The 26,077-nt window shown below is 45.1% G+C and overlaps 1 protein-coding gene across 1 annotated transcript in view; it reads right to left on the bottom strand.

The window, feature by feature from the left end:
* LAMA5 (laminin subunit alpha 5) overlaps window positions 1–26,077 on the bottom strand; it is a 314,720-nt gene that overhangs the window by 106,394 nt on the left and 182,249 nt on the right. The window contains exons 13-24 of the mRNA XM_060230703.1: window positions 25,303–25,440; window positions 22,869–23,003; window positions 20,018–20,152; window positions 17,535–17,672; window positions 16,858–16,910; window positions 16,235–16,334; window positions 14,636–14,688; window positions 12,975–13,080; window positions 11,102–11,201; window positions 8,358–8,514; window positions 5,673–5,811; window positions 8–150 (exon numbers count right to left, since the gene is read on the bottom strand). Of these exons, the coding sequence (XP_060086686.1) occupies window positions 8–150; window positions 5,673–5,811; window positions 8,358–8,514; window positions 11,102–11,201; window positions 12,975–13,080; window positions 14,636–14,688; window positions 16,235–16,334; window positions 16,858–16,910; window positions 17,535–17,672; window positions 20,018–20,152; window positions 22,869–23,003; window positions 25,303–25,440 (1,397 nt within the window). The remainder of the gene's footprint in view (window positions 1–7; window positions 151–5,672; window positions 5,812–8,357; window positions 8,515–11,101; window positions 11,202–12,974; window positions 13,081–14,635; window positions 14,689–16,234; window positions 16,335–16,857; window positions 16,911–17,534; window positions 17,673–20,017; window positions 20,153–22,868; window positions 23,004–25,302; window positions 25,441–26,077) is intronic.

Below are 26,077 nucleotides of genomic sequence, written 5' to 3'. Positions count from 1 at the left end.
TCTTTACCAGCAGGACCCCCTCCGCTTCGATGATCAGGGACCATGTGCTGGGGCTCAGTACAAAGGGCTCCCCAAAGCTATTCCGAGGCACTGTGACAAATGTTGGCTCCTTACTGGGTACAAACACAATCTGTTTGGTCTGCTCTGTACCTGCAGGAGGGAAAGCAAAAAAGGCAAGTCTGGTGGGAGTCACGACAATACCTGACCCGTCAAGTCTGGAGGGCACAACAATCACAACAATCTCAACCTGGTACTGAGCATGAGTCCCAGAAGCCAACTAGAAGGCCATTTTCAGCTGAACTCTCTGTTTCCACTGTCTCCATCGAAAGAGGGCACATGAGAGGTGAAAAACATTTCACAGTCATTTGGCAAGTTCTAGCAGTGAACCTGCCCACATTCTTAGAGATTCCACTGACAGCTGGTAAGGACGATCAAGAACACACAGTTGCCTCAACTTCAAGGTCACACACAAACACATACATAACACTGATGAAGGAAACAGAGACGGGGGGAGAAACATAATTGGGGTGGGGTGAAGGGATGAATACAGATCGCAACCACATGAGACAGCATCACTAAGAAGTGGACCTTGTACGTATGTGTACAGGACTGAGTGAAAGCAGCCAGATTTGACTGGAAATGAAAAACCGGAAATAATAACAAAAGAACTTCTCTAACCGGTCACGTACCCAAGAAACCTTGAACCCAAGAAATGCAGACCAATATTTAGGTATGTACACTACTGTGTGGCAACATCATATATAACATTACAGTGGAGCACATCCATGATACTATAGGTGGATACATGAGATGTTGGTGTACCCGTTTGTTCTTTGGAAGTACTCTATATCCAATAAAGCCTCAGTAAAGGATTATATACTCTGGCCGGTGTAGCCCAATACTGTCAGATCTCAGAACCTAAGAATGGTTGGGCCTCGCTAGTATTTGGATGGGAGACCTCCAAGGAAGTCCATGGTGGCAACACAGAGGCAGGCAACAGCAAACCTTTGAATGTCTGTTGCCTTGCAAACCCCACAGCAGGGGTGTCAAACATGCGGCCCGAGGGTCAAATCAGGTCCCCAGAGGGCTTCTATCAGGCCCCCAAACAACTGGCTGTCATCTGCTTCCTTCTCCCTCTCTCTTGCTTCCTTCTGCATCACAGCTTGCTTTGCCAGGCTTGCTCAATCACACAGAGCAAAACCTCTATTTTCTCCATTGGCTGAGGCTTCTCCCTTGGGGAAGAAGGGGAGGAGGGATACCTTGCTGTGCCAGGCTCTCTGAATCGCACAGCAGAGCTACTGAGCCAAGCCTCTCTTCCTTCTATTGGCTGAGGCTCCTCCCCTCCTCATCCCCTAGGGAAGGAAGAGCCAGAGCTTCCTTTGCCCAGTTCCCTGGATCCCACGGGAGAGCTACAAAGAAAGCACATTTAAAACCAATTAGTGCTAAACTTTTAAGCATCTTTTTTAAAAACCCTTTAATTGCGTTTGTCTGTGTCCTTTATAAAGTTTATGTCTCTGCTACCTAATCTTAAATAGGTACACACATGGCCCAGTTCAACATGTCTCAGTCCGGTCCAACAAGGTCTCATTTATGTCAGATTCAGCCCTCATAACCAATGTGTTTAACACCCCTGCCCTACAGGGTCACCGTAAGGCAGCTGCAGCTGACAGCAAAAAGAAGAAGGATTATACAGCAGCTGAGCGGATCCCAAGTTGCACAATACAGCATCACCCTCCATTTATGTCTGCTGCAGCAAATGCCATATTGTGAACAGATAACACCTCATAGGTGATCTCCTGTAATGACAACTGGTCTCTGGGTTTACAAAAAACAAACAAACCAATTCATCTTGAGAAAACAACTGCTTCGGAAGTCAGACTCCAGAGCACTGCACCCCCGCTGAGGTCTCTCCCCTCCGCAAGTCCTGCCTTCCCCAGGCTTCACACACACACCACCACCACCACCCCGCAATCTCCAAGAATTTCACAATCCAGAGCTGGCAACCGTGAGATCTCTCCCAAATTTAGTTTAGTCCAGCCAGCAGAGCACAGTGGGTAGCAATGTTCCCTCTAAGCTGCAGAGTCTTGTGAGCAAAAATTCCCTTTTGTGAGCTACTGGCATTAAAGGAGTGAGCCACTGCATAAATTAGTGCGCTCTGGGGTCATCCTTCCTGAGCTAAGACAGAAATGTGTGAGCGGGAGGCTAAAAATTTATGAACATATGAAGCTGCCTTATACTGAAGCAGACCCTTGGTCCATCAAAGTCAGTATTGTCTTCTCAGACTGGCAGCGGCTCTCCAGGGTCTAGCTCACGCTAACTCAGCTTAGAGGGAACACTGGTGGGTAAGTACTGAGCCAGGAGCTGGAAGACCCAGGTTCAAATCACCACTCTACCACAGAAGCCTGCCAGGACTGGATCTACATGCTTTTGAGGGGGGCCAAACATTAAAAAATGATGCCACCATATGGGCCATTCTCTCTTATGGTCCCATAGAATACAATGGACTCCATGCCCAATTTGGTGCTCCTCCGTCAGCGCCTGGGGCAAGCACCCCCCCTCTGGCTCCCGCCGATCTGGCCCTGAAGCCTCTCACATTTCCACTGCCTACCCTACCTTACAGGGTCGTAAGAAAACAGAGGTGAGGAGAATGGTGCTGGATGCCGCTTTGCCCCCCCCCCCCCCGGTCAGGGAAGAACAAGCAAGGTATAAATGCATAACCAAAACTGGCTGAGAGCGTGGCAACTGCAGATGGAGACAGGGCCAAGCCTTTGCACTCCTGCTTCATTCTTCTGGTATTCAAGATTCCAAACAAAATCATTTTATGGGGTACGGCTACTCTGACTCACTGAGGGGCAGCCTTTGTTTCTGTTCAGCGAAACAGTATGTGACAGTTTAAAACTGAACAAGTTTGAACATAGTCAATGCAAGGAATTCAGCGAAACAGTAAAGGATGGTTTTATTGCAATGCTCACCCAACTGTGGTTTTGCTTGTGAACATTATTCGCATACAATGCTCCCCTTCTAGTACAGAATCAACCTAAAATCTGTTTCCTTGGCTTTTGATTCCTTGAAGTGGAGAGCTTGTAGTCCGGTGGAGGCAGGGGTGGGGGGCTTAAGTTAAAAATCTTAAGTCAAAAGTTTTAAGTCAAAGGATGTGTTCATTTTGCATTTTCAACTGGATTATTACTGTGCAAGAATAGCAAAAATCCGCTTGCAAAATGTGTTATTCCATCAAGTATTTGCCTACTCAGACTGGCAGAGGCTCTCTGGGGTCTCAGGCAGAGGTTTTTCACATCACCAGATCCTTTTATATGGAGATGCTGGGGATTGAACATGCAAAGTAGACACGGAGAGGCACAGATCTTGCCAAAATAGGACCATTTGCTTGGTCCAAAGCTGTAACAAGTAAGAATGATTTCCATATGACCAGGTAACAAGGTCTAACAGAAAACAGTACCCTTTTCTTGGTCCACAAATGCATGATCTAGCTTTGTGGCAGTGAGCAAAACCACTGCATTTTAGGCTGTTTGCCTGCATTTCTAACTGACCGAAAGATCCATTTTTCCTTAGGGTATATCAACTTGCCTTCCAAACGAATGGAACTTGGGAATTAATAACCCTGAAGGCATACATTATACTGCAAAAACATGAGGGAGCTACATTTATTAATGGGAGCTCCATTCTTTGAGCACAATCACCTGTTGTCCAAAAAGGACATTCCCAGGCCTGTATTCAACAAATGTTTGTTGTAGTTTGGCTGTCAGTACAAGTCAGCATTTTCAAACAAATGGAGGATGTGGGGGAGCTTCATTGCTCCAGGCTATAAACAATATTAGTCTACCTTTTTTTTCGCATTGGTGGATCTGTCGAAAAATGACTGACTCTTGGGCTAAAGCATCCAAACACCCACTCGTGCAAGGTGCGTGGGGAATCTTTCCTGACTCTTCCTGAGATCAAAGCACAGTATTTAAACTATTCCAGGTCAAATCAAGCCTGAACTCTCCCTAGAAGCTAAAACTACTCAACTGAGGTTACCGTACATTGGTCATATTATGAGAAGACAAGAATCAGTGGAAAAGACAATCCTGCTAGGAAAAGTTGAAGGCAGCAGAAAAAAGAGGACAGTTCAAATGAGATTGATCGATTTTAGAGGGGGGGAATATTTGTGAATTTCCTGCATTGTGCAGGGGATTGGACTGATGACCCTGGAGGTCCCTTCCAACTCTATGAGTCCATCAAGGAAGCCACAGTGGCCCTCAGTTTGCAAGATCTGAGAACCATTGTTAACGGTAGGACATTTTGGAGGACATTAATTCATAGGGTCGCCATAGGTTGGAAGCAAGTTGACAGCACTTCACTCACACACACAAACTAAAAGAAGAAGAAGATTGCAGATTTATACCCTACCCTTCTCTCTGAATCAGAGACTCAGAGCGGTTTACAATCTCCTATATCATCTCCTCCCACAACAGACACCCTGTGAAGTGGGTGGGGCTGAGAGGACTCTCACAGCGGCTGCCCTTTCAAGGACAACTCCTGTAAGAGCTATGGCTGACCCAAGGCCATTCCAGCAGCTGTAAGTGGAGGAGTGAGGAATTAAACCCACTACCCCAAACTGGCTCTCAATCCTTCCCTTATCTTTCAAGCATACACCTACACTCCACATAAATATAATGTGTTTTATTTCTTTTTAAATGTCACTTCCTCTCCTGAGAATGCAACTTGCCTGTAAAAAAAAAAGAGTTAAACTGTTGGAAGAATATGTTATTTTGACTTGACACCAAACAGAAACCTGTTTTCTTCACCATCTCAAAAGCAGGACTCAAGTTGTAATTTAAAGTTCAGCACTGACCATACCGGCCATGATTCTCTTTTCAAGTAGAAGAACTGTTCTGATTTCACTGACAATGAAAACATGATGGGGGGGGGGAGGGGGGTGCCTGGCTGTTGACCACATGTTGAGCAGTCCGCAGACTACAACAAAAACTTGAAATACTAGGAGAGGCACAAATAAGTTAATACAGCAATTCTTCTTTGGGGGGCAATTCCACCACGGCTGTTGAGAACATTCCCTGAGAAACACCCAAATGGGGAGTTTTGTTTGATTTGCAATCCACTGGAGGCGAGGAATGCAAAACGGCAGGGCCGACGCATACCAAAGAATCTCCAGGGAACAGCAGCAATCAAATTGTTGAACAGTAGATGAGCTGGAGCAAAATCTAGGGGGAATCCTTACCTCTCCTCCTTGGCTGAAAAGCCGTGATTTTGCCATACACCGTGGCACTTCCTGAATTGATGTATCTCAGGATGACATGGAAGAGATACAGCTCTGCTTCTTGCACATGCACTGTGACTTTGACTTTGCTCTGCAAAAGGCAAAAAAGCATACTGGGTACATACCATGGCAGGGCAGGTGCCACGCCCACTGCCCGCCCTATCTTCCTGTCTGTCTGTCTGCTTCTCTAAGACCCCTCCCCTTGGCAATTGCCCATGATCCTAGGGGGTAAACTGCTTGAGGGGGTCCACAATCTATAATGTGGGTGGCAGAGCTTTGAGGAGGGGTGGAAGGAAAAGCCACTTTGCCAAAACAAAAGGGGCAGCTCGTTTATTGATGTGATTTTGGAAGGGGGGACTTGGGGGGGTTTTAATCCAGAAGTGAAAAATGCACTTACAGTTGCCACAAACATTAAACTTTCCTTCCTCAAGGACTGAGACCCTCCCTTCCACATTTGCAGGCCCCCGGATGACGTGGCGGAAGACGAGGCGGAACAGGTCAGGGGAGGTCACACTGAGGGTCACCACTACCTTGGGCTGGTGGGAGAGAAAGGGGAGAGAAGCAGAGCACACCTTAAATAACCTCCACCGTCACCTGCCACCAGCGCAAAGCACCGCACTCCCGGATTCCTGTTCCCGTAACCAGCATGCCAAAGCAGATAAGGGAGTGAGCCAGCCCCATTCTGTTGCTACAGAATGGCCAAAGGGGAAGGAAAGAGGCCTCTGATGCATTATGACGCATTCCACCTAAGTCGTATACCAGAAATGCACACTCCACAGCAAAGAGCCAAAGGGATAGAAAGGGGAAACCGAGAGGAGGACAGGGCATCCCAAGAGAAAGAGAGAGACCTTGGCCGACACCTACAAGGGCTGCATCCAAACTTATAAGTTGAAGCCAAGAGAGCAGGGCCTTCTGCAGGGGCCAACCTGCAAATGGGCCAAATCAACAACTGCCCAGGAAGGCTCCTCTGTTCTCATGCAAACTATACAAAACTGACTTAATTCAAGAGTGCTTTTCTATGCAGGCAAAAGGCTTCACAAAGTTGCCTGGATAAATCATTAGGGACTGGGGACTGTACTACTTTGTATAGCAGGGGTGGCCAAACTGTGGCTTGGGAGCCACATGCGGCTCTTTCACACGTATTATTTGGCTCTTAAAGCCCCCACCACCCTGTCAGCTGTCTTGGAGAAGGCATTTGTCTCTTTAAATCATTTTGCCAAGCCAAGCCAGTTTGGAGAATGCATTTAAAGTTGAAGTTGCTTTTTCTCCACCTCCCTCCCCTATTTGCCTGTCTTTCTTCCTTCCTTCTCTCAAACATCTGACATTCATGTCTTGCAGCTCTGAAACGTTCTCAAGTGTTTACTTGAAAGGCAGCAAGACTCTCGGTAATATGAAAGCCTCAGCAACACTTTCAAAAGCATTTATGGGTAATGACCAGAAGGGTGTTAAGAACCCAAGTTTTATTTTTTCCTTAGATCTGAAAATGGTCATGTTTGCTTCTTGATCTTAAAAGATCCAAAAACAGCACCTGTGGAGAGAAGCTGGTAGTCTAAGACTTCTCCATGCCTGTTGCAGCTCACAGAGCCCCCTGAATTTCAGTCCCCTGGGGACAAGTGTACCCCAGGAACATTACAGAGGACAAAACGGACGCCTTCATTGCAATGGAGAAAACTGGCAAAAATCGCTTCCTTTCTTCCTAAAAGTGCCTTTCTGTCTCTGATGGCGGGAGAAGCGTACCTTTAGATCCAACCCTGAAGGTGTGGGACATCATGGTTCCCTTCAGTGACTACAAAACGCAGGCAGAAAAACTGGGAAGTTGTCAGTTTCAGTGCCCTGGCATTCAAAGATTCATGCAAATCAGGTTAACTGTATGCAAATAGAATAAGGCAGATTAGCTGGGGAGCTTCAGCTCAAGCTACATTTCCAACAAAGCTGGACCAGAGGCCTGCAGATGTTCTAGAACAATCTACAACAGAAGAAAAACAGAAATAGTCTACCTTCTGCATCTCGTATTTTTAAATCAGCAAATGGATTTGTGGAAGGAGCACCCTTGGCAATTAAGCGTTAAGGCAGTTCAAGGAGCTCTGCAAAGCATCTCCCTACAAAACCTAAAGAGCACAAGAGCAGGCCCCCAGGAACTATTTTAAGAGGACACAGAAACAAAGCAGAGAATATTCTCCAAGACTCCTCCTGCGGAACAAAGCTATACAGCAGAATTCCAAATGAACCACAGATACAGATACACACAGATGCCTTATCTGCGTTAAACTTCAGGCTTGAGAGAGAAAAACATTTCTCCAGACAGCAAGCTCAGGAGATGTGATTGTCTCAGGCCCCCAAAGACTCTCCTTTACCAAGTCAGGCAAGAAATCAGCTACCCTTCTTCAAGCGGAAAAAGCAACCAAAGCCACATGCCACAAGAGTTAAGAGGATTTTCTTTTCTTTTCAGGAACAGGGAACGTTACACACAGAGTTGCAACAGGAGGAGGAGAAGAAGCGGGTGACGCTAGCCCCTTAGGGGACCTGTGTGTGTTTCTGTTTATGTACAGTCTCTTATTATTATGATTACTGATGTCTCCCAAGAAACTAAATCTGAAGTGTTCCTGACTTGGGACTTCCCCTAACATCCACCTCTTCTCTTCTTAATTCTAATGTCTGCACAAACAGGGTCTCACTAGATACTTAAACAGAGAGCAACTATTTTGTACCAGCCTCTTGAGAGACCCGGTGGGTAAAGCATGGATCCCTCACACATTCAAGGTCACTTCAAATGTTAGAAATCCCCAACTGGAGGGGGAAAGAAGCATTCCCATAAAGAGAAAAAAACTCTGAAAACCGTATGTAGATCACCACTTGTGTCTACTGCACGTACACTGGTTCGTTGTATGGGCACAAGCCAACTTCCGCATACGTGCTGTGCAGTTCAAGAGTCACATGTGCGATGCGTTACATGAGATGATCTATATATAGCTTTTCTACTTTTTTTCTCCTTATAGAAATGCTTTGCTTGCAGGAAATCTACAATCTGTGAGGTTGCCTGTAGTGTTCCTCTCATGGTATAGGATGGAAGGCCAAGGCCTACCTGGATGGAAGACAACTGGGCGTATCCCCTCCAGCTGAAATTCTCGAATTCTAGAGGATTGTATCCAAAGCGAACAGGCCTTCCATCTAGTGTAGTTCCCTCTTCCAGTTCATATCTCAGGTGGTGAAGATCAGGGATATAATGGTCCCAAGCGGGTCTGGGGATGATAATAATAAAAAAGAGTGATGCACACAATTGAAACAGCTTAGTTTCCATTTGCATTGTGAGAAACAATGCTGCTCCTCATATCTAGGGTTTGCTACGGGTTTTTTTTTTTAAATTAACCCTTCTGGAACATGGCAAGATACCCTCAGCAAAGCAATGTTCTGTGCTCTGAATAACTGTGCAAATATCTTGTAACTTTGCTTCTTTTGCAGTCTGTATTCTGAACTTGTGTTTAGGTGAACTTAAGAACATAAGAAAAGCCATGTTGGATCAGGCAAATGGCCCATCCAGTCCAACACTCTGTGTTGCACAGTGGCTGGAAAAAAACAGGTGCCATCAGGAGATGGCCAATAGCACATCCAGTCCAACACTCTGTGTCACACAGTGGCCGAAAAAAGCAGGTGTGACGGTAAAGATTAAATTTAAACAAACGTGACACTAGGCAATTGTGAATAAAGATGGCATGCAGTGGTTCAGCTCAAGGTCCGTTCCAGACGAAGACCCCAGGATTTATTATCGCTGTTTCAATTTTATAACATCTTCAACAGTGGGATGAGCTTTAATGAATTATTCTGGACCTCAACGTTCATGAAAATTACTCCTGAATATTTTTACTTAGTGTGTGTGAAATTCCAATATTAATTTTATGATGCTTTCCAACCAATTTCAATCATTTCCCATTTTAAGTTAAATTTATTTTATAGGAATCAATCCTTCATTCTGTGGGGGCATGTGTTACATAGAATGATGGATTGATTCCTATAAAATAAATTTAACTTAAAATGGGAAATTAGTGAAATTGGTTGGAAAGCATCATAAAATTAATATTGGAATTTCACAAATACTAAGTAAAAATATTCAGGAGTAATTTCCATGAACACTGAGGTCCAGAATAATTCATTAAAGCTCATCCCACTGTTGAAGATGTTATAAAATTGAAACAGCGATAATAAATCCTGGGGTCTTCGTCTGGAACGGACCTTGAGCTGAACCACTGCGTGCCATCTTTATTCATAATTGCCTAGTGTCGGGTGTTGTTTAAATTTAATCGGAAAAAAACAGGTGCCATCAGGAGGTCCACAAGCCCTCCCACTGTTGCCAGCCCCCAAGCACCAAGAATACAGAGCACCAGTGACCCAGACAGAGAGTTCCAACAATACGCTGTGGCTGCCACCGATGGACTTCGGGAACTTTCACATTCAAAAGGCAGCTACTCAGAAGCAGGCAATGGGAATCCTCCTCTGTCCATTCCTTGCCTTGAAAACTCTACAATGAGATCGCCATAAGTCAGTTGTGACTCAACGACACTTTATTATTAATTAATGGATGGGAGCTCAACCTCACTCCCAGTGACCTTACCCATCGGCTGGTTTCTACCTGTTTCTACTATTTCCATCATAGGTTTGGCGATCAGGGGAGGGACAGAATAAATGTGACAGGACTAAGGTCTTCTGGCTGAGTAACAATTAACAGGGCAGCAGATTGTTTTTAAATTTTTAAATAACATTTTAATGCAAATAAAGACAGATCGGGCAGATGCCTTCTTAGAAGACCGCTCTTCTGAGAGCCGCCTGTGGTGACCCACACACATTCAATTAACTGATCCACCAAATCTCATGCAATTGATGTATAATTCAGTGATCTCCGTACATAGACTTTCCACCACTGGATGTGTAATTATTACATTTAAACAGGCCTCAGATTCAGTGGGAGCTCTCAGGAGCACAGCTCCTGAACCTTTCTGAGAGTTCCACCTCCTCCTTCTGAGAGTTCCACCTCCTTGTCCATTGAATAGTATGTGCAGCTGCATAACAATCCCTGGATGAGCTCCACCACCTATTTTTCTACAAAATTACCCCTCCATTTAAGTCTGTTCTGAATTTCCTGCCAAGGAACTTAATTATGGGGGTAAAGTGCCCTCAAGTCACAGCGGACTTACGGCAACTCCAGCAAGGGGCTCTCAAGGCAAATGAGAAGCCTTCCCACTGTTGGTCATTGTCTTCCTCTGCAGAGTCTTCCTTGGTGGTCTCTCTTCTAAGCACTAACCCTGATTAGATTCCAACTTATGGCAACTCCAGCAAGGGGCTTTCAAGGCAAGTGAGAAGCAGAGGTAGTTGGCCATTGCCTTCCTCTGCAGAATCTTCCTTGGTGGTCTCCCTTCCAAGTACCAACCCTGCTTAGCTTCCAAGATCTGATGAGATCAGACTTTAAAGGCACTTAACTGGATGACTTCAATACCCAGTGTTTTGAAACTGGGGGGGGGGGGGGGGGAGACAGGAGACTGGAGAGAGATGGAGAACACTTTCTGTTCTTCCATGCGCTTCCCAATGGTACTAGCTTCATAACTTCTACCGCATCCCTCACTTCCTTCCCCTAAAGTAAAAAAAATCCACATATACAGATAACACCCCTATCCATTAGTATCCAAGCACTTCTCTGCCAGTCTCTTGCCAACAGGGACATTTCCCAAAGAAGAACAAATGACCCATTCATATTCTCCAGCCCCCTACCAACACAGAGGAAAAACAGAGCTGGGCTGGACTCAGGCCATACTCTGCGCGTATCGCAGCCTGTCTTACTGGTTGCATGCAGGGCCCTGTGTGTTCAGTCGGCAGGGACAAGCTCCTGTCCTCTCTTCGCACACTGGCCCGACAGATCCACCAATGTTGCACCGGCATTCTGCAGACAGGAAGGACATGTTTACATTCCGCAGCCACTCAGAGGCCTCAAATAGCACTCATCAATGCCTGGTACTGAAAGGGAGTGGCAGAGTCTTGGGACTATTTTTATTCCATTGTATCCACTTTCACATTGGCTTTCGGCTCTGCTTGGATTGGTTTCCATTGCCTCCTAGGTCTGAACTGTTCTAGGACTGTGTCTGTCTGGCTCCCAGGGGGCTTCTAAATAAGGCCTTCAAGCACTATCTGAAAACTGCCCTCTGCACCTGCCAGTATCGTAATCCAACCAAGTACACAGCCTTGAATACTTTTTTCAGGCTTTGTTCTATTGTACATCCTGACCGGCTAGTGTGATCAGAGCCTAATAAATCATCCTGCCCTAAACTGAACTCTATGTCCACTATCTATTTATTTCTGACAGGGGTTTTTTTGTAGAAAAAGCCCAGCAAGAACTTATTTGGATATTAGGCCACACCCTCTGACACTAAGCCAGTCAGAACTGCGTTCCTGTGCGTTCCTGCTTTTAAAAAAACCCCTGATTTCTGAAAACAAAGAGATAACAAAAAGGAAATACAGAAAAGGGAAAAAAATGATTACATATCATAATTATATATGTCAGAAGGTGATTATACATAATAAAGTATAAAAAATAGGAAATATTTCTCCCTAACATCCAGTTCATTACATTCAAAGGTTTTGGGGACACTGTAAAATACAATAAAACTTACTTCTGTTGGGATAAGTTTATATTCAGCATTTTACATTTTAGATTTTGAAACTAATCTCTCAGCTGATTTGTCAATTTCACCATTGCTACACTCTCAATACAAGATTTAATGAAAAGTCCTTTAACAGTAGTTGCAGCTCCTATCCATCCTGTCTTTCTCTTTTGCTCGATGTCCCTGGGACTCACACCCCAAGGGGGCCCTAATTTTTGTAACGTTTGATCTCCACTTGTACACATGTACATCTCATGGGCCTAGAAATGAAAGGTGGAGTCTGTATGAAACTAATATTAAATGGCAATGAGTCACATTTAAAGGCATAAGGAACTTATAGGGCATTATTCATGCAAACCCATTTATCCATGACTTTTTTGTAGAAAAAGCCCAGCAGGAACTCATCTGCATATTAGGCCACACACCTTGATGTCATCATTGTTTCACGTTGGGCTTTTTTGGAGAAAAGGTCCAGCAGGAATTCATTTGCATACTAAGCCCCACCCCAGTGTCACCATTGTTTTACATGGGGCTTTTCTGGTAGAAAAAGCCCAGTGGGTCCTCATTGGCATATTAGGCCACACCCCTTGATGCCAAGCCAGCCAGAACTGCGTTCCTGTATATTCCTGCTCAAAAAAGCCCTGATTCCATGTGAGATAGCCTCTGCTACAAAGTGCACTTCCTTTTCCACTAAAACTTCCACATGTGCAAGGGCCCACTGAAAGCCACCAATCTTGTGCAGAGAAAGTTTTAGTAGAAGAGGAAGCATGCTCCTTGTGCATGGAACTCATTCATACGATCCAAGCCTAAGATTTTTTTTTAACAGAGGCAGACATTCTGCAGACGGAACCTTGACTCCATTGTTCTCCTTCCATGCTGTGTGAAAGTAGACACACATGTTTTATCCTCATCAAGCTGAAATGTCAAAGTCCTCAAAACACTGCAACCGGATGCTCAACTGGTCAACAGCCCCACAGCTCAAAGAGATGGCTCTTATGGCTTACATTGCCATTCAACAGCTACCTGTATGCTGTCATAGAGGGAAAAGGACATACCTTGACAGCCAAAGTAATTCCCGCTTGCCAGGTTGTAGTATCCTTCTTTGCATGCTGAGCAGAACTGGCCACAAGTGTTGGGCTTGCAGAAGCAGTGCCCGTCACTCTACAAGAGACCAATTGCACATTGTAAGCAATTTCAGTGATCTCAGTCTTAAGGTTGCATACAAACAGGAAAGACAAAGAGGGCAAAAACTCTGAAAGGGGGCAGGGAACACATCATGCCGCAACAATTGTTCTGCTTTACAATTTTAAAAAGCAACGAAATGTGCTAAAAAAATCTTCAGCTCTAACTCTTGCCTTTTTGTTGTTGTCATCAAGTCACAACCAACTTATTAGGACCCCAGAGGGTTTTCAAGTTAATTGCCTGCCTCTGCATAGCCATTGCCTGCCTCTGCGTAGCAACCCTGGTATTCCTTGGAGGTCTCCCATTCAAATACTATACAGAGCTGCTGACCAAAGTTCCCTCTAAGCTGCAGTCTTGTGAGCAACTGGCAGGCCTTGAATACAGCAGGAGCTCACAGGAGAGCAGCTCCTGAACCTTTCTGAACGTCCCCCCTCGTCCTCCCCACCTTGTCCACTGAATAGTAGGTGCAGCTGCATAACAATCCCTGGATGAGCTCCACCACCTGGCCCCTGGCTACGGTATGAAAGCTGTGAGCTGCTGGGATTAAAGTTGTGAGCTACTGCATAAATTATTGTACTCTGGGGTCATCTTTCCTGAGCTAAGACAAAAATCTGTGAGCTGAAGGTTAAAATCTGCGAGCTAGCTCATGCTAACTCAGCTTAGAGGGAACACTGCTGCTGACCCTGCTTAGCTTTTGAGATCTGATGAGACAGGGCTAGCCTGCACTATCTAGGTCAAGGCAACTGACAGTGAAAAATGTGATGGTACTATATTCAAAAAATTTGGACACCAACAGAGAAACAAAGTTCTGCCTCCCTGCGCCCCCCCCCCCCCCGGTTAAACATCTCTAGAATAACAATAGCATCGCACTAACGGTGACAGCTCAACCATCTGAAGAACTGTGCATGCACACAAAAGCTTATACACAGAATTAAACTTTGTTGGTCTTAACTGGACTCAGACTTTGTTCTATAGAAGAAGAAGAAGACTGCAGGTTTATACCCCAATCTTCTCTCTGAATCAGAGACTCAGAATGGCTTACAATCTCCTATATCTTTCTTCCCCACAACAGACACTCTGTGAGGAGGGTGGGGCTGAGAGGCTCTCACAGCAGCTGCCCTTTCAAGGACAACTCCTGGGATAGCTGTGGCTAACCCAAGGCCATTCCAGCAGGTGCAGGTGGAGGAGTGCGGAATCAAACCCAGTTCTCCCAGATAAGAGTCCATACACTTAACCACTACACCAAACTGGCTTCAGGGCAACACGGCTACCCATCTGAGCCTAAACACAGTTACATGCATCTGAGTTGAATTATTTTAATGGACTTAGAAAGGTTTAACTCTGCTTAGGACAGCACCATGGAAGCAAAATATCCCACACAGATTCTATACGGAACAAAAATACCACTTTGCAAGGCAACAGCTCCACCGGATTTGGAATTCTGTGTTCCAGCGCAAGGGGAACTGGTCACTTAGATCAAAGCTTCTGCCCACAGGACACAGCAATGGATTTTGGCACGTGGAAGCAAACTTACTTGCTGGCACTCTGCAATGCCTGCAATTGTTCCCGCGGTGTTGCACTGGCAGCCTGAGGGAAACAGAAAGTTAGTTCATCTTCTGGGCTCTTTATCCCATCCAGGTCCTGACGTTGACGTTTAAAGCCCTATGTGGTTTGGAATCAACATACCTGAAGGACCAGGTATTTTTAATTAACCCACTCAACAACTATGGTCACCTGCAGAGGCCCAGCGTTGGGTGCTCCCAAACTTCTGAGATTAGGCTGGGGGCAGCCTAGGAGAGGGCCTTCTCAGATGTGGCACCAAAGCTCTAGAACAGGGGTGTCAAACTCATGAGGGCCAGATCTGACACAAATCAGACCTTGTTGGGCCAGGCCACGTGTGTACCTTTTTAAGATTAGGTAGCAGGGATATAAACTTTATAAAGGACACAAGCAAACACAAGTAAAGATTCCTTTTTTAAAAAAACTTAAAACATGCTTAAAACATTAGCACTTGTTGGTCTTAAAGGTGCTTTTTTGTATTTCTCCCATGGGATCCAGGGAACTAGGTAAAGGAAGCTCTGGCTCTTTCCTTCCTTCCCCAGGGGACCAGGAGAGGGAGGAGCCTCAGTCAATGGAGAAAATTAAAGTTTTGCTCTGTAGCTCCTGTGCAATTTAGCAAGCCTTGCAAAGCAAGCTGTGATGCAAAAGGAAGCAAAAGAGAGGGAGAAGGAAGCAGACAAGAGCTGGTTGCTCGGGGGCCTGATAGGAGACCTCCAGGGGCCTGATTTGGCCCCTGGGCCGCATGTTTGACACCTCTGCTCTAGAACTCTCTCCCCAGAGGAGACATGTTGCTGCCAGTGAAGGAGGACTTTTTTTGTTTTATTTGGTGTTCCCTCAGTGACCTTCCTGCCCAGTTTTTGTTTTTATGTGCTTGTATGTGTGTTTCAGCCCTGGCTTTAATTTTTTTTTAATGCTATGCTCCTTGTTGGTTTTAATAGTTTCCAAGATGTTGTTTTATCATATATGTTTTAAAGCTTAGCCCCCTCAGTAGCCCTTAGGAGGGCAGAAAGGTATGGATTTTGCAACAGAAAAATTTTGTGACAGACCAAGCAAGCTGACATGACAGGTGACTCTTATTTTGCTGTTAATTCCTTCAGTGATCTACGAACACCTGAGCTATTCTGAGGGAGCTTTTCCTTACTGCAGAATCTTTAAAGTGCAAGAAGTTGCCACAAACTCACAAACATCAACAACCCTTCTAACTTAGTGCTATCCCCGGCTCACCACAGCCTGCGAAAGAAGATCTTCCCCAGCCTGGCTGCTGGACATCCCTTAACTGGACATACCAGGGACTGGAAAAGGGACTTTATGCAGCCAAAGTATTTAGTAATCACCCCATTCCTGAGCCATCAAGTTGAAACAGTCTTGGACCCCAGAGCTATTCTGCTGACCAGTTGCCCCTGCCAAAATGTCTTCCCTCTAGCTGTTCATACTCTGCTATTCTGATCCTTGAAGAGAAGAAACGTGAACCATATCTTAACTTTAATCACTGTGACAACGGTCAGGATAAACCAGTCCGAGCCTTAAGGTATCCAGTGGTGGTTCCTTCTTGAAGGCACTGGTGCTTACTTACTCATGCATCCAAATGGGTTATCTGGAGTCAGATTCCAATAGAGTGGCTTGCACCGATCACAAGATGAGCCTTCCACGTATGCCCGGCACTTGCAGGACCCCTGAAAAGGAAAAACAAGGGAGGAGAGCGTAAGAAGAGAGCCCTGCTGGATCAGACCAATAGTCCATCCAGCCCAGCATCTTGTCTCACATAGCGGCCAACCAGTTCCTCAGGAGGTCCAACAACAGGTCATAGAGGCCGAGGCCCTCACAAGAACATAAGAAGAGCCATCCTGATCAGACCAATGGTCTATCTAGCCAAGCATCTTGTCTCTCATAGTGGTTGTATCTCTGGAGGGCCAATGAACAGGGCACAGAGGCCTGCCCCTCACATTGCCTCCTGTCCCTGGAATTCAGAGGTTTACAGCTTCTGAATGTGGAGATTCTTCTAAGGTCACCACGCTAGTAGCCACTGATAAGACATATCCTCCACGGAGGAGGAAGAAGCAAAGAACTTTGGAAGTGGATATTAAATGGAATACAAGTGGCCATGCAGGCTCACGTGATAATGTGGAACTGCCAGTTGGCATGCTTCATGAACATTCAAAGTGTCCTACAGGATTTACAAGCTTGAGATATACTCACCATTGGCGAGGAAAGATCTGCTTCTTCAAGCCCTGCAGGATTGCAAGAGCCCACTGTAACAGAAAAAAAAGCATAAATAAGACCAGATCTTTTTTTTTTAGGGGACTGCATCTATCATGTGCAGTTCCTGGGATGATGCACTAACTGATGGGCTGCAATCTGAGTCCAGGATACAAAGGAGAAGGAAACTCCATCAGCCCTAATATCCAAGTCAGAAGGTCAGAGGGATGTTACAAAGCAAAGAGTCAGGATGTGGATGCACAGTGCAAGAAAGCCAGTTTGGTGTAACGGTTAAGTGCGCATACTCTTATCTAGGAGAACAGGGTTTGATTCCGCACTCCTCTGCTTGCACCTGCTGGAATGGCCTTGGGTCAGCTATAGCTTTCACAGGAGTTTTTCTTGAAAGGGCAGCTGCTGTAAAAAGCTCTCTCAGCCCCAACTACCTCACAGGGTGTCTGTTGTGGGGGGCGGGGGGGGAAGGTAGAGGAGACTGTGACCACTCTGAGACTCTGAGATTCAGAGTATAGGGCGGAATATAAATCCAGTATCATCATCTTCTTCTTGTAACAAATCAACAGTTATGCTCGGTATCCTGACTGTCAATGTAAACCCACATCAAGGCTTCAGAGATGCTGTAAGCTGGAAGTGTGAACTAGGAGCTGGGTAGGCAGAACTACCTTCACACTGTGGGAATCCATAGGCCCCTGGAATGCAAGTATCGCAGTGCTGTCCGATCACTCTGGGGCGGCAGGCACACTGTCCAGTCTCCTGATCACATGTGCCATGAAGAGAGCCTTCCGGGGAACAGTGGCAAGCTGAAGTGGATGCAAAGAGAAACAGCAATCAAAGCCATGACCCCAATTAGAATATTAGAATAATGACAATCCATACAACCTACAAAATTTAGTCAATGTTCCTTGTCAGGCAAGAGAACCAGTGGTAGTTTCTCTGAACCAAAAAGATCTCAAGTTTGTAATGGACATTGGTTGACTGCATGCAAACTATGTGAACCCAATCCATTTTTGCCCACAGGACTCTATGCGGGGGTGGAATTCTAGCAGGAGCTCCTTTGCATATTAGGCTACCCACCCCTGATGTAGCCAATCCTCCAGGAGCTTACAAAAAAGAGCCTTGTAAGCTCCTGGAGGATTGGCTACATCAGGGGGCGTGGCCTAATACGCAAAGGAGCTCCTGCTAGAATTCCACCCCTGACTCTGTGATGTAGAGTCTGGCTTGGATCCTATGATCAAGTTCTGTGCGCATAAGAAAGCCTCTGCTGTAGAATGCACTTCTTCATGCACTAGCACTTCTGTTTGCACAAGACTCACACAAAACCACTGATTTTGTGCACAAGAGGAATCACTCTTCATGGCAGAGGCTATCTAGGACAGCATGGAATTTTAGAATCCAAGTCACTGTTTCTACAGTTCTCATCAGAACCACAACTTGCTTGGAGCACACTCAAATAATAGACAACACATTTCTTGCAGGCACTGTGTGTGGCAAGTATGGCACTGCAATGGCCCAAATGTTTTCCATAAATTCTACTTTTGAGCCACTTCGGTGGGAAGGGCGGGATATAAGTCTAAATATAAATAAATAAATAAATAAATTTTCATAATTATCTATGGGACTCCAAATTCTGCACACAGCAACTAGATTTTATACTAAGTACACAATCAGAGCTAAGGGGATTTCACTTACTATTTTGTGTGTTAAGAGAAAGCACATGATCTCTTGGGAGACAGCATGTACCAGACCTCGGTTTTGAGGATCAGAACATGATATCTGAATTAAGCCATTGAGCAAAACCTTTTCTTTTTGCCAATTCTACATTCACTTGTAAAAGCCACGTAGCCTGAAATCTACTTTGAAGAGATGTAAATATTTTCAAATAAATCAACAGATTAGACATCTCTTTTTTTCCCCATGAATGTTCCTTAAGTGCATAATCGGGCAGGAAACTGCTAGGGGTGTACAAAATTTAAAATAAAACCCTCCAGATCCACAGGCCTGTAATTGAAGTCAGAACTTATTTATTTTTCTTATTTTTGTTGTTTACTTAATATCCATTCCAACAAATAACCACTTGGATTTGCTCACTTTAAAAATTACTTGTTGACATATCCCTGCATGTGCTTTCTGCATACCCATAATGGATTATGCTGGCAACCTTCCAGTGCTTTGTAAATAGCAACAGCTTCATAGTAAAAAAAAAAAGGGAAACGTTTGATTGTTTTATTATACCGACTGAAATTTATGATCTTGAAACCCTGGTGCTATTTTGTGCCTGTGTTCCTTTCCTCTTGTGCCGTGGGTTTTCAAGATCGTAATTAACAAGGGTCAAAAAAATAAATGTCCTCCCCCCCTGCCCCACATAGGACCATTTGATCTAATTTTCCAGCTTCTTCAAAAGCATACTGCCGACCTCCATGCTGGCAAACAACACAAAGCCAGTTGGCTGTGGACCAGTTTTTCCACATTTAACAGAGAGGAAAAAGGCAGGGGGGTGGGGGGGATGGGAAAGTGTTGGGTAGTATCAAAGGGGTCATTCAGGGACACTGAAACTCACAGCCTTTTTTGTTAAGGAGCATGGAAACTGAACTGAGAACCACAAGTGAACAACCAGCGATTGGAGAGTGTCATTTCGGCTAATAATGCTCAGAGAATGGCATCTTAGGGTTGGCTTGCAGCTGAAAGTCCATTGCTTGATTTCTCTGCATTAGACTGCTGCTGCAGACTTAACCGGGAGCTGAACTACGTGGACTGAAATGTACACTAGCTAATGTGACATGAAAATTCTGATGCAGCCATCACGGGATGAACATGCATGGGTTAATCAGCCCTCACACGATCTGGTTAAACTTAATGTGTAACTTCATAATTGGCAACATATGGATCCGTAATGGGATGGCCAAACTTCTTTAACGTAAGAGCCAAATAGAATAAACATCAGATGTCTGAGAGTCACTAAACATGAATGTCAGATGCCCAAGAGCTGCAAAACATGACTGTCAGATGTCCAAGAGCCACAAGACAAGAAGGAAGGGTGGGAGGGAGAACAGGAATGATTGCTGAGCCAATGGCAACACGCAGTACATTGATGTCTAAAGTAAAGTCTTTCTTTGCTGCCAAAAGACAGTGACGTCTGACAACTGACCTGTACAGCTCGGATACCCGAAGAAGCCCAGCGCACATTGGTTGCATGTATGGCCTATATAGTTTGGGTGGCATTGACACTGACCAACCGGGCTACAATTATTGTCCACAGAGCCCCGGGGGTCACAGGAACAAGCTGTAAATGAAAAACAAGTGAAAAGGGTTGAGAAGGAGAAATGGGAAGTGAGAAACTGACACCAAAATGCCCTTGATATGAAGAGAAGACCAAAGGAGACCACTAATTTACACTCCACCCTTCACTCCAAATCTCAGTCTCAGAGCGCCTTACAATTTCCTTTATCTCCTTCCCCCACAACAGACACCCTGTGAGGTGTGTGGGGCTGAGAGAGCTCTCCCAGAAGCTGCCCTTTCAAGGACAACTCATAAAAGAACTATGGCTAACCCAAGGCCATTCCAGCAGCTGCAAGTGGAGAAGTGGGAAATCAAACCCGGTTCTCTCATATAAGAGTCCACGCACTTAACCACTACACCAAACTGGCTCTCTATGCCTGGACAAGTTACTCATGTGGCAATACACTGGTTCTATAACAAATCAAAGGTCAAGAACATGGAATAGCTGTGCAGCATTACTTCTAAAACAAGTAAAAATCTTTCCTTCTTCCTAGAGTTTAACAGGTTTCCATATTAGCATTTTTTTGTTAGCGCAATAGCCCCTGGCTTGAATAGCCCAAGTTCACTCGATCTCATCAGATCTCAGAAGCTAAGCAGGGTTGGCCCAAGTTAGTATTTAGACAGACCACCAAGAAAGCCCCGGGTTTCAACACAGATGAAGCAACGGCAAACCACCTCTGAATGTCTCTTGCCTTGAAAAACCCACAGGGTCAGCATAAGTAAGCTGTAAGTTCCAACAACCAAATTAAGGTTACATCAACGGGGGGGGGGCTTGTTCTGTTTTTTAAAATCAAGAAATAACATCCACTTTTGTTGGACATTAACTGAAAGGTAATTTCTCATAAATTTATCCATCTGCAAAATATCCAAGGTCTCAGTAAGCTATTTTTGGACTGAGGGTACAGACAAATCCTTCTAATATTCTGACCGAACTTATTTTAGCAGCTAACAATACATTTCTTTAACAACAGTCAATTAAACAGAATATTTTACATGAACATATTGCATTAAATTCAATACAAGGGTAACCTGCCCTCCATGACTGCTTAGAAAACTAATATAATTTATGACCAATAATGAAATACTTTGGGGCACATCCAGCAGAGGAGAAAAAAAATCTGCATAAAATTCAAACATATAAATTCAATCTTTTAGTTTGGAAAAAAGAAAAAAAAAACATATAAACTTAAAAAGGTAAAGGTAGTTCCCTGTGCAAGCCCAGTCATTTCCGACTCTGGGGTGACGTTGCTTTCACAGCGTTTTCACAGCAGACTTTTTACAGGGTGGTTTACCATTGCCTTCCCCATTCATCTACACTTTCCCCCCAGCAAGCTGGGTACTCATTTTACTGACCTCAGAAGGATGGAAGGCTGAGTCAACCTTGAGCTGGCTACCTGAATCCAGCTTCTGCCAGGATCGAACTCAGGTTGTGAGCAGAGCTTGAACTGCAGTACTGCAGCTTTTCTACTCTGCACCATGCAGCTGTTAACATATAAGCTTGCTGGAGGAGAATACTGCTTAAAAAGGAATTCATACTGGATTGGGGCCCTGACATGGAAGGCCCAGGCTAATCCTATCAAGGATACTAATCATGGTGAGTCCTGGTTAGTGCCTGAATGAGAAACCACCAAGGAGTCCAGGGTTGGTCTGCAGAGGCAAGTAATGGCAAATCACTTCTGTTCATCTTTTGCCTTGCAAACTCTACCAGGCTGCCATAAGTCAGCTGTGACTAGACAGCGCTTCCTGCCACTATTGAACAAGAATCTCGGGAAGGGTTTCATAAGGAGACACACTGCAAAAGGCTCACCCTGTACTGATGGAGGTGGAAACTGACATCAAGTCATAGCCAAGCTATGGCGACCCCCATTACAAGACAGGAGACAAAAAGAGGTGGGGCTTGCCGTTGCTCTAGGCCTGCCATAAACTGTACCAAATGAGGATGAATAAGCACACCCAAGTGGATGGGAAATATATATAGCCTAGATCTTGCCTGAAAAAAATCCTAAACAAGGACATAACTTCTTTCTAGGTCAGGAGTGGCCAAACTAATGTAAGAGCTACATGGAATAAATGTCAGATGGTTTGAGAGCAGGGAAGGAAGGAAGGAAGGAAGGAAGGAAGGAAGGAAGGAAGGAAGGAAGGAAGGAAGGAAGGAAGGAAGGAAGGAAGGAAGGGAGGGAGGGAGGGAGGGAGGGAGGGAGGGAGGGAGGAAGGAAGGAAGGAAGGAAGGAAGGAAGGAAGAAGGAAGGAAGGAAGGAAGGAAGGAAGGAAGGAAGGAAGGAAGGAAGGAAGGAAGGAAGGAAGGAAGGAAGGAAGGAAGGAAGGAAGGAAGGAAGGAAGGAAGGAAGGAAGGAAGGAAGGAAGGAAGGAAGGAAGGAAGGAAGGAAGGAAGGAAGGAAGGAAGGAAGGAAGGAAGGAAAATAGATGCGGGAGAGGAGAGGTGGAAAGAAAAGAACTTTAACTTCAAATACATCTCCAAGCCACCAGCTGGCTTGTCTTGGAAAACTGATTTAAAGAGAGAAATGCCTTCTCTAAAACTGGCCTAAAGGGCGATGAGGGCTTTGAAAGCCACACAGTGTGTGAAAGAGCCACATGTTGCTCCCGAGCTGCAGTTTGGCCACCCCCTGCTCTAGGTCTTTGCATGCACAGAGATAATCCTTCCTCACCCATCCCTTTTTTTCGACCCAGTTTCCCCGGCAGCCCTTTCACAACTGGCATACCTTGGCAGTGAAGGTAGGAGTGATATCCAAAGCTGCACTGGTCACAGTGAAGACCGTCATATCCAGGTTTACAATAGCACCTGCCGGAAGCATCGCAGCCTTCTGGCAATGTCCCAACAGCACTGCAGCCACAAACTAGGAGGGGAAGAAGACACAGGGTTCAGAATGCTGGGATCTCAATAACACAAATCCCAGCCTGATGCGGTGGGGGGGGGGGGGCTCCCACGCTTCTACCATTCCATGCAATGTGTAAAATCGAACTGTCCAAGAGGGCATTTTTAGAAAGGTTTGCAGTTTTAATGTCTGTGGAAAATTTAAACCAGAGGTGTCAAACATGTGGCCCAGGGACTGAATCAGGCCCCCGGAGGGCTCCTATCAGGCCCCCCAGCAACTGGCTGTAGTCTGCTTCCTTTTCCCTCTCTCTTGCTTCCTCCTGCATTACAGCTGGCTTTGCAAGGCTTGCTCAATTGCACAGGAGCTACAAAGCAAAGCCTCTGTTTTCTCCATTGGCTGAGGCTCCTCCCTTGGGGAGGAAAAGTTTGCTTTGCCAGGCTCTCTCAATCACGCGGCAGAGGTACTGAGCCAAGCCTCTCTTCCTTCTGTTGGCTGAGGCTCCTCACCCTTCTGGTCCCCTGGGGAAGGAAGGAAAGAGCCAGAGCTTCCCTTGCCCAGTTCCTTGGATCCCATGGGAGAGATACAAAGAAAGCACCTTTAAGACCAACCAGTGCTTACAAGCATATTTTATTTTAAGTTTTTTAAAAATATATATGTAATTGTGTTTATCTGTGTCTTTTATAAAGTTTATATCTCTGCTACCTGGCATTACATTTTATGACACACATGGCCCGACAAGGTGTCATTTATGTCAGATCTTGCCCTCAGAACAAATGAGTTTGACACCCCTGATTTAGATCATTTTCATTTCAGTTTGTACAAAGAGGATCTGAAGGTGAGGGCGCTGCTATGCAGGAGCACGTGGTCTGTGGGCGGGAACAAGTTTCTGCCTCTGCTGCACAGCACCCCCTGGAGGTCTTTAGCTGTAAGAACCTCTCCAGTGGAAGGCCTCCTGCTCATACGCAGTCCACATTTGGAACTGCACAGGAGATTGACGATTAAACAAACTATATAAAAAATATTCCTTGTCAGAATCCGTTGCTTATTTACATGTTGGATAGTCAAGAAACTGTGCTATGTTTTATAGAAAGGAAATGCAGAATCTTATCTGGCTGACCCAGCAGAACAGATTATGGTCTGGATTCTAAGCTTCCTTTCTGCATGAGACAGAAGGGCAGAGCAATTTCCCCTGATTCTCCCCTCCCACCGTAGCCTCTTATTTCAGCCTCCATGATGTTTGAGGGAAGGGGTCACTGAACCACAGCAGTACAATTTGGGACCACAGATGACTGCAGGTGGGGAACTAGAAAGTTACACTTTAAAATATTTACTAGTTTCCTCTCTACCAGGAAATGTCCCAGGCAGCTCCAAATACTAACCATGAGGTTTCAATAATAAATTTATAGCCAAATAATAAGGACAAAACTGGTAGACTGGAAAGAGTAATTAAAAGTTCAGTTCAGTTTATTATTATTATGGCCCATGGCCAGCATCGATCAGAACAAACTAATTTATATAAAATACAGAAAGTGCACAGCCAATGAGAGTATTATAGTATAATATAAAAGGACTTAAGAAGGAGGTATTTAAGGGGAGAGGGGACCTTAAAGCATTCTTGATGGGGGGGGGGGATAAAGGAAGAAGAATGCAAAGCCTAAGGGACATTTTCATCACTCCTTTGTATAGTCTTCGCGAACTCTAAAGGCTGCAGCCAAAAATCTGGAGCAAGCAAGTGTAACTTGGGAGTTGGAATCTGCCAGAAGTATATTCCTTGAGTCTGGAAGACCCATAAATTTCACCAGTAAAGGTTTGATAAATTTGGTTTGTATTTCTTTATAGAGACTACACACAAGCAGAATATGTTCGATAGTTTCAAACTAGCACTAAAAACACCAGGGGCACAAATTTACAAAAAGCCTTCTAGCTTATCATACATTTTGCTGAATTAAGTTCCCACCTAGCACCTAAAAATTTCACCAGGCGAGGAACCACTCTACAGAGTAACCACTTATTTGGCAAGATCTGTTCTGCTTCCAATTTGCCTTTTGAGCTTTTTGACCGACACCAAGATGATGACAGAAGAGGAAAGGAAGCAAGGAATAATCCATTTGAGTCGTTCCTGAAAGCGAGGAACAGGAAACAGGAGGGAAGGACAAGGAAACTGACATGCTATCCCTGCCCTCTGGAAGTCTGTTCTAAGACTTCGTGCGCAAATCCATGACGTCTATCCAACTGCTTTTCCCACCCTGTGAACTGCAATAACGCATGGTGTTTGCACAGCGCAAACTTGCCAAACTCCACAGCACGTCTGAGAACTCACGTTGACACAGAGGGTAGCTGAAGTAGCCAGGGGCACACTGATCACATGAGAAGCCTTCAAATCCAGCTCGACAGAGACACTGGCCAGTCTCACTGTTGCACGAACCGTCGTAGCTGCCAGGGCCTGAGCACTGGCAAGCTGTGGTGAAAAAATAAAATAAATGAATGGCCATTTTGATGCACAGTATTGCTGCAGCACCATCCCATTTGTCTAGTACACTTAAGTCAAGGTCATAAGAACATAAGAGAAGCCACATTGGATCAGACCAACGGCCCATCCAGTGTCACACAGTGGCCAAAAAACCAGGGGCCATCAGGAGGTCCACTAGTGGGGCCAGAAAACTAAAAGCCCTTCCACTGTTGCCCCCCCGCCCCCCCAAGCACCAAGAATACAGAGCATCACTGCCCCAGAGAGTTCCATCAATATGCCGTGGCTAATAGCTACTGATGGACCTCTGCTCCATATGTTTATCCAATCCCCTCTTGAAGCTGGCTATGCTGGCAGCCGCCGCCACCTCCTGTGGCAGTGAATTCCATGTGTTAATCACACTTTGGGTGAGGAAGTACTTTCTTTTATCAGTTCTAACCCGACTGCTAAGCAATTTCATTGAATGTCCACGAGTTCTCATATTGTGAGAAAGGGAGAAAAGTACTTCTTTCTCTACCTTCTATATCCCATGCATAATCTTGTAAACCTCTGTCACAGGGGTGCTCTATCATGTCACCCTTCCATCAACGTTTCTCCAAGCTAAAGAGCCCCAAGCGTTTTAACCTTT

This window comes from Heteronotia binoei, chromosome 2 (genome assembly GCF_032191835.1).
Source record: "Heteronotia binoei isolate CCM8104 ecotype False Entrance Well chromosome 2, APGP_CSIRO_Hbin_v1, whole genome shotgun sequence".
Lineage (NCBI taxonomy): Eukaryota > Metazoa > Chordata > Lepidosauria > Squamata > Gekkonidae > Heteronotia > Heteronotia binoei.
Note: the sequence above shows the minus strand (reverse complement) of the source record. Positions and strands in the feature narration are given on the sequence as shown.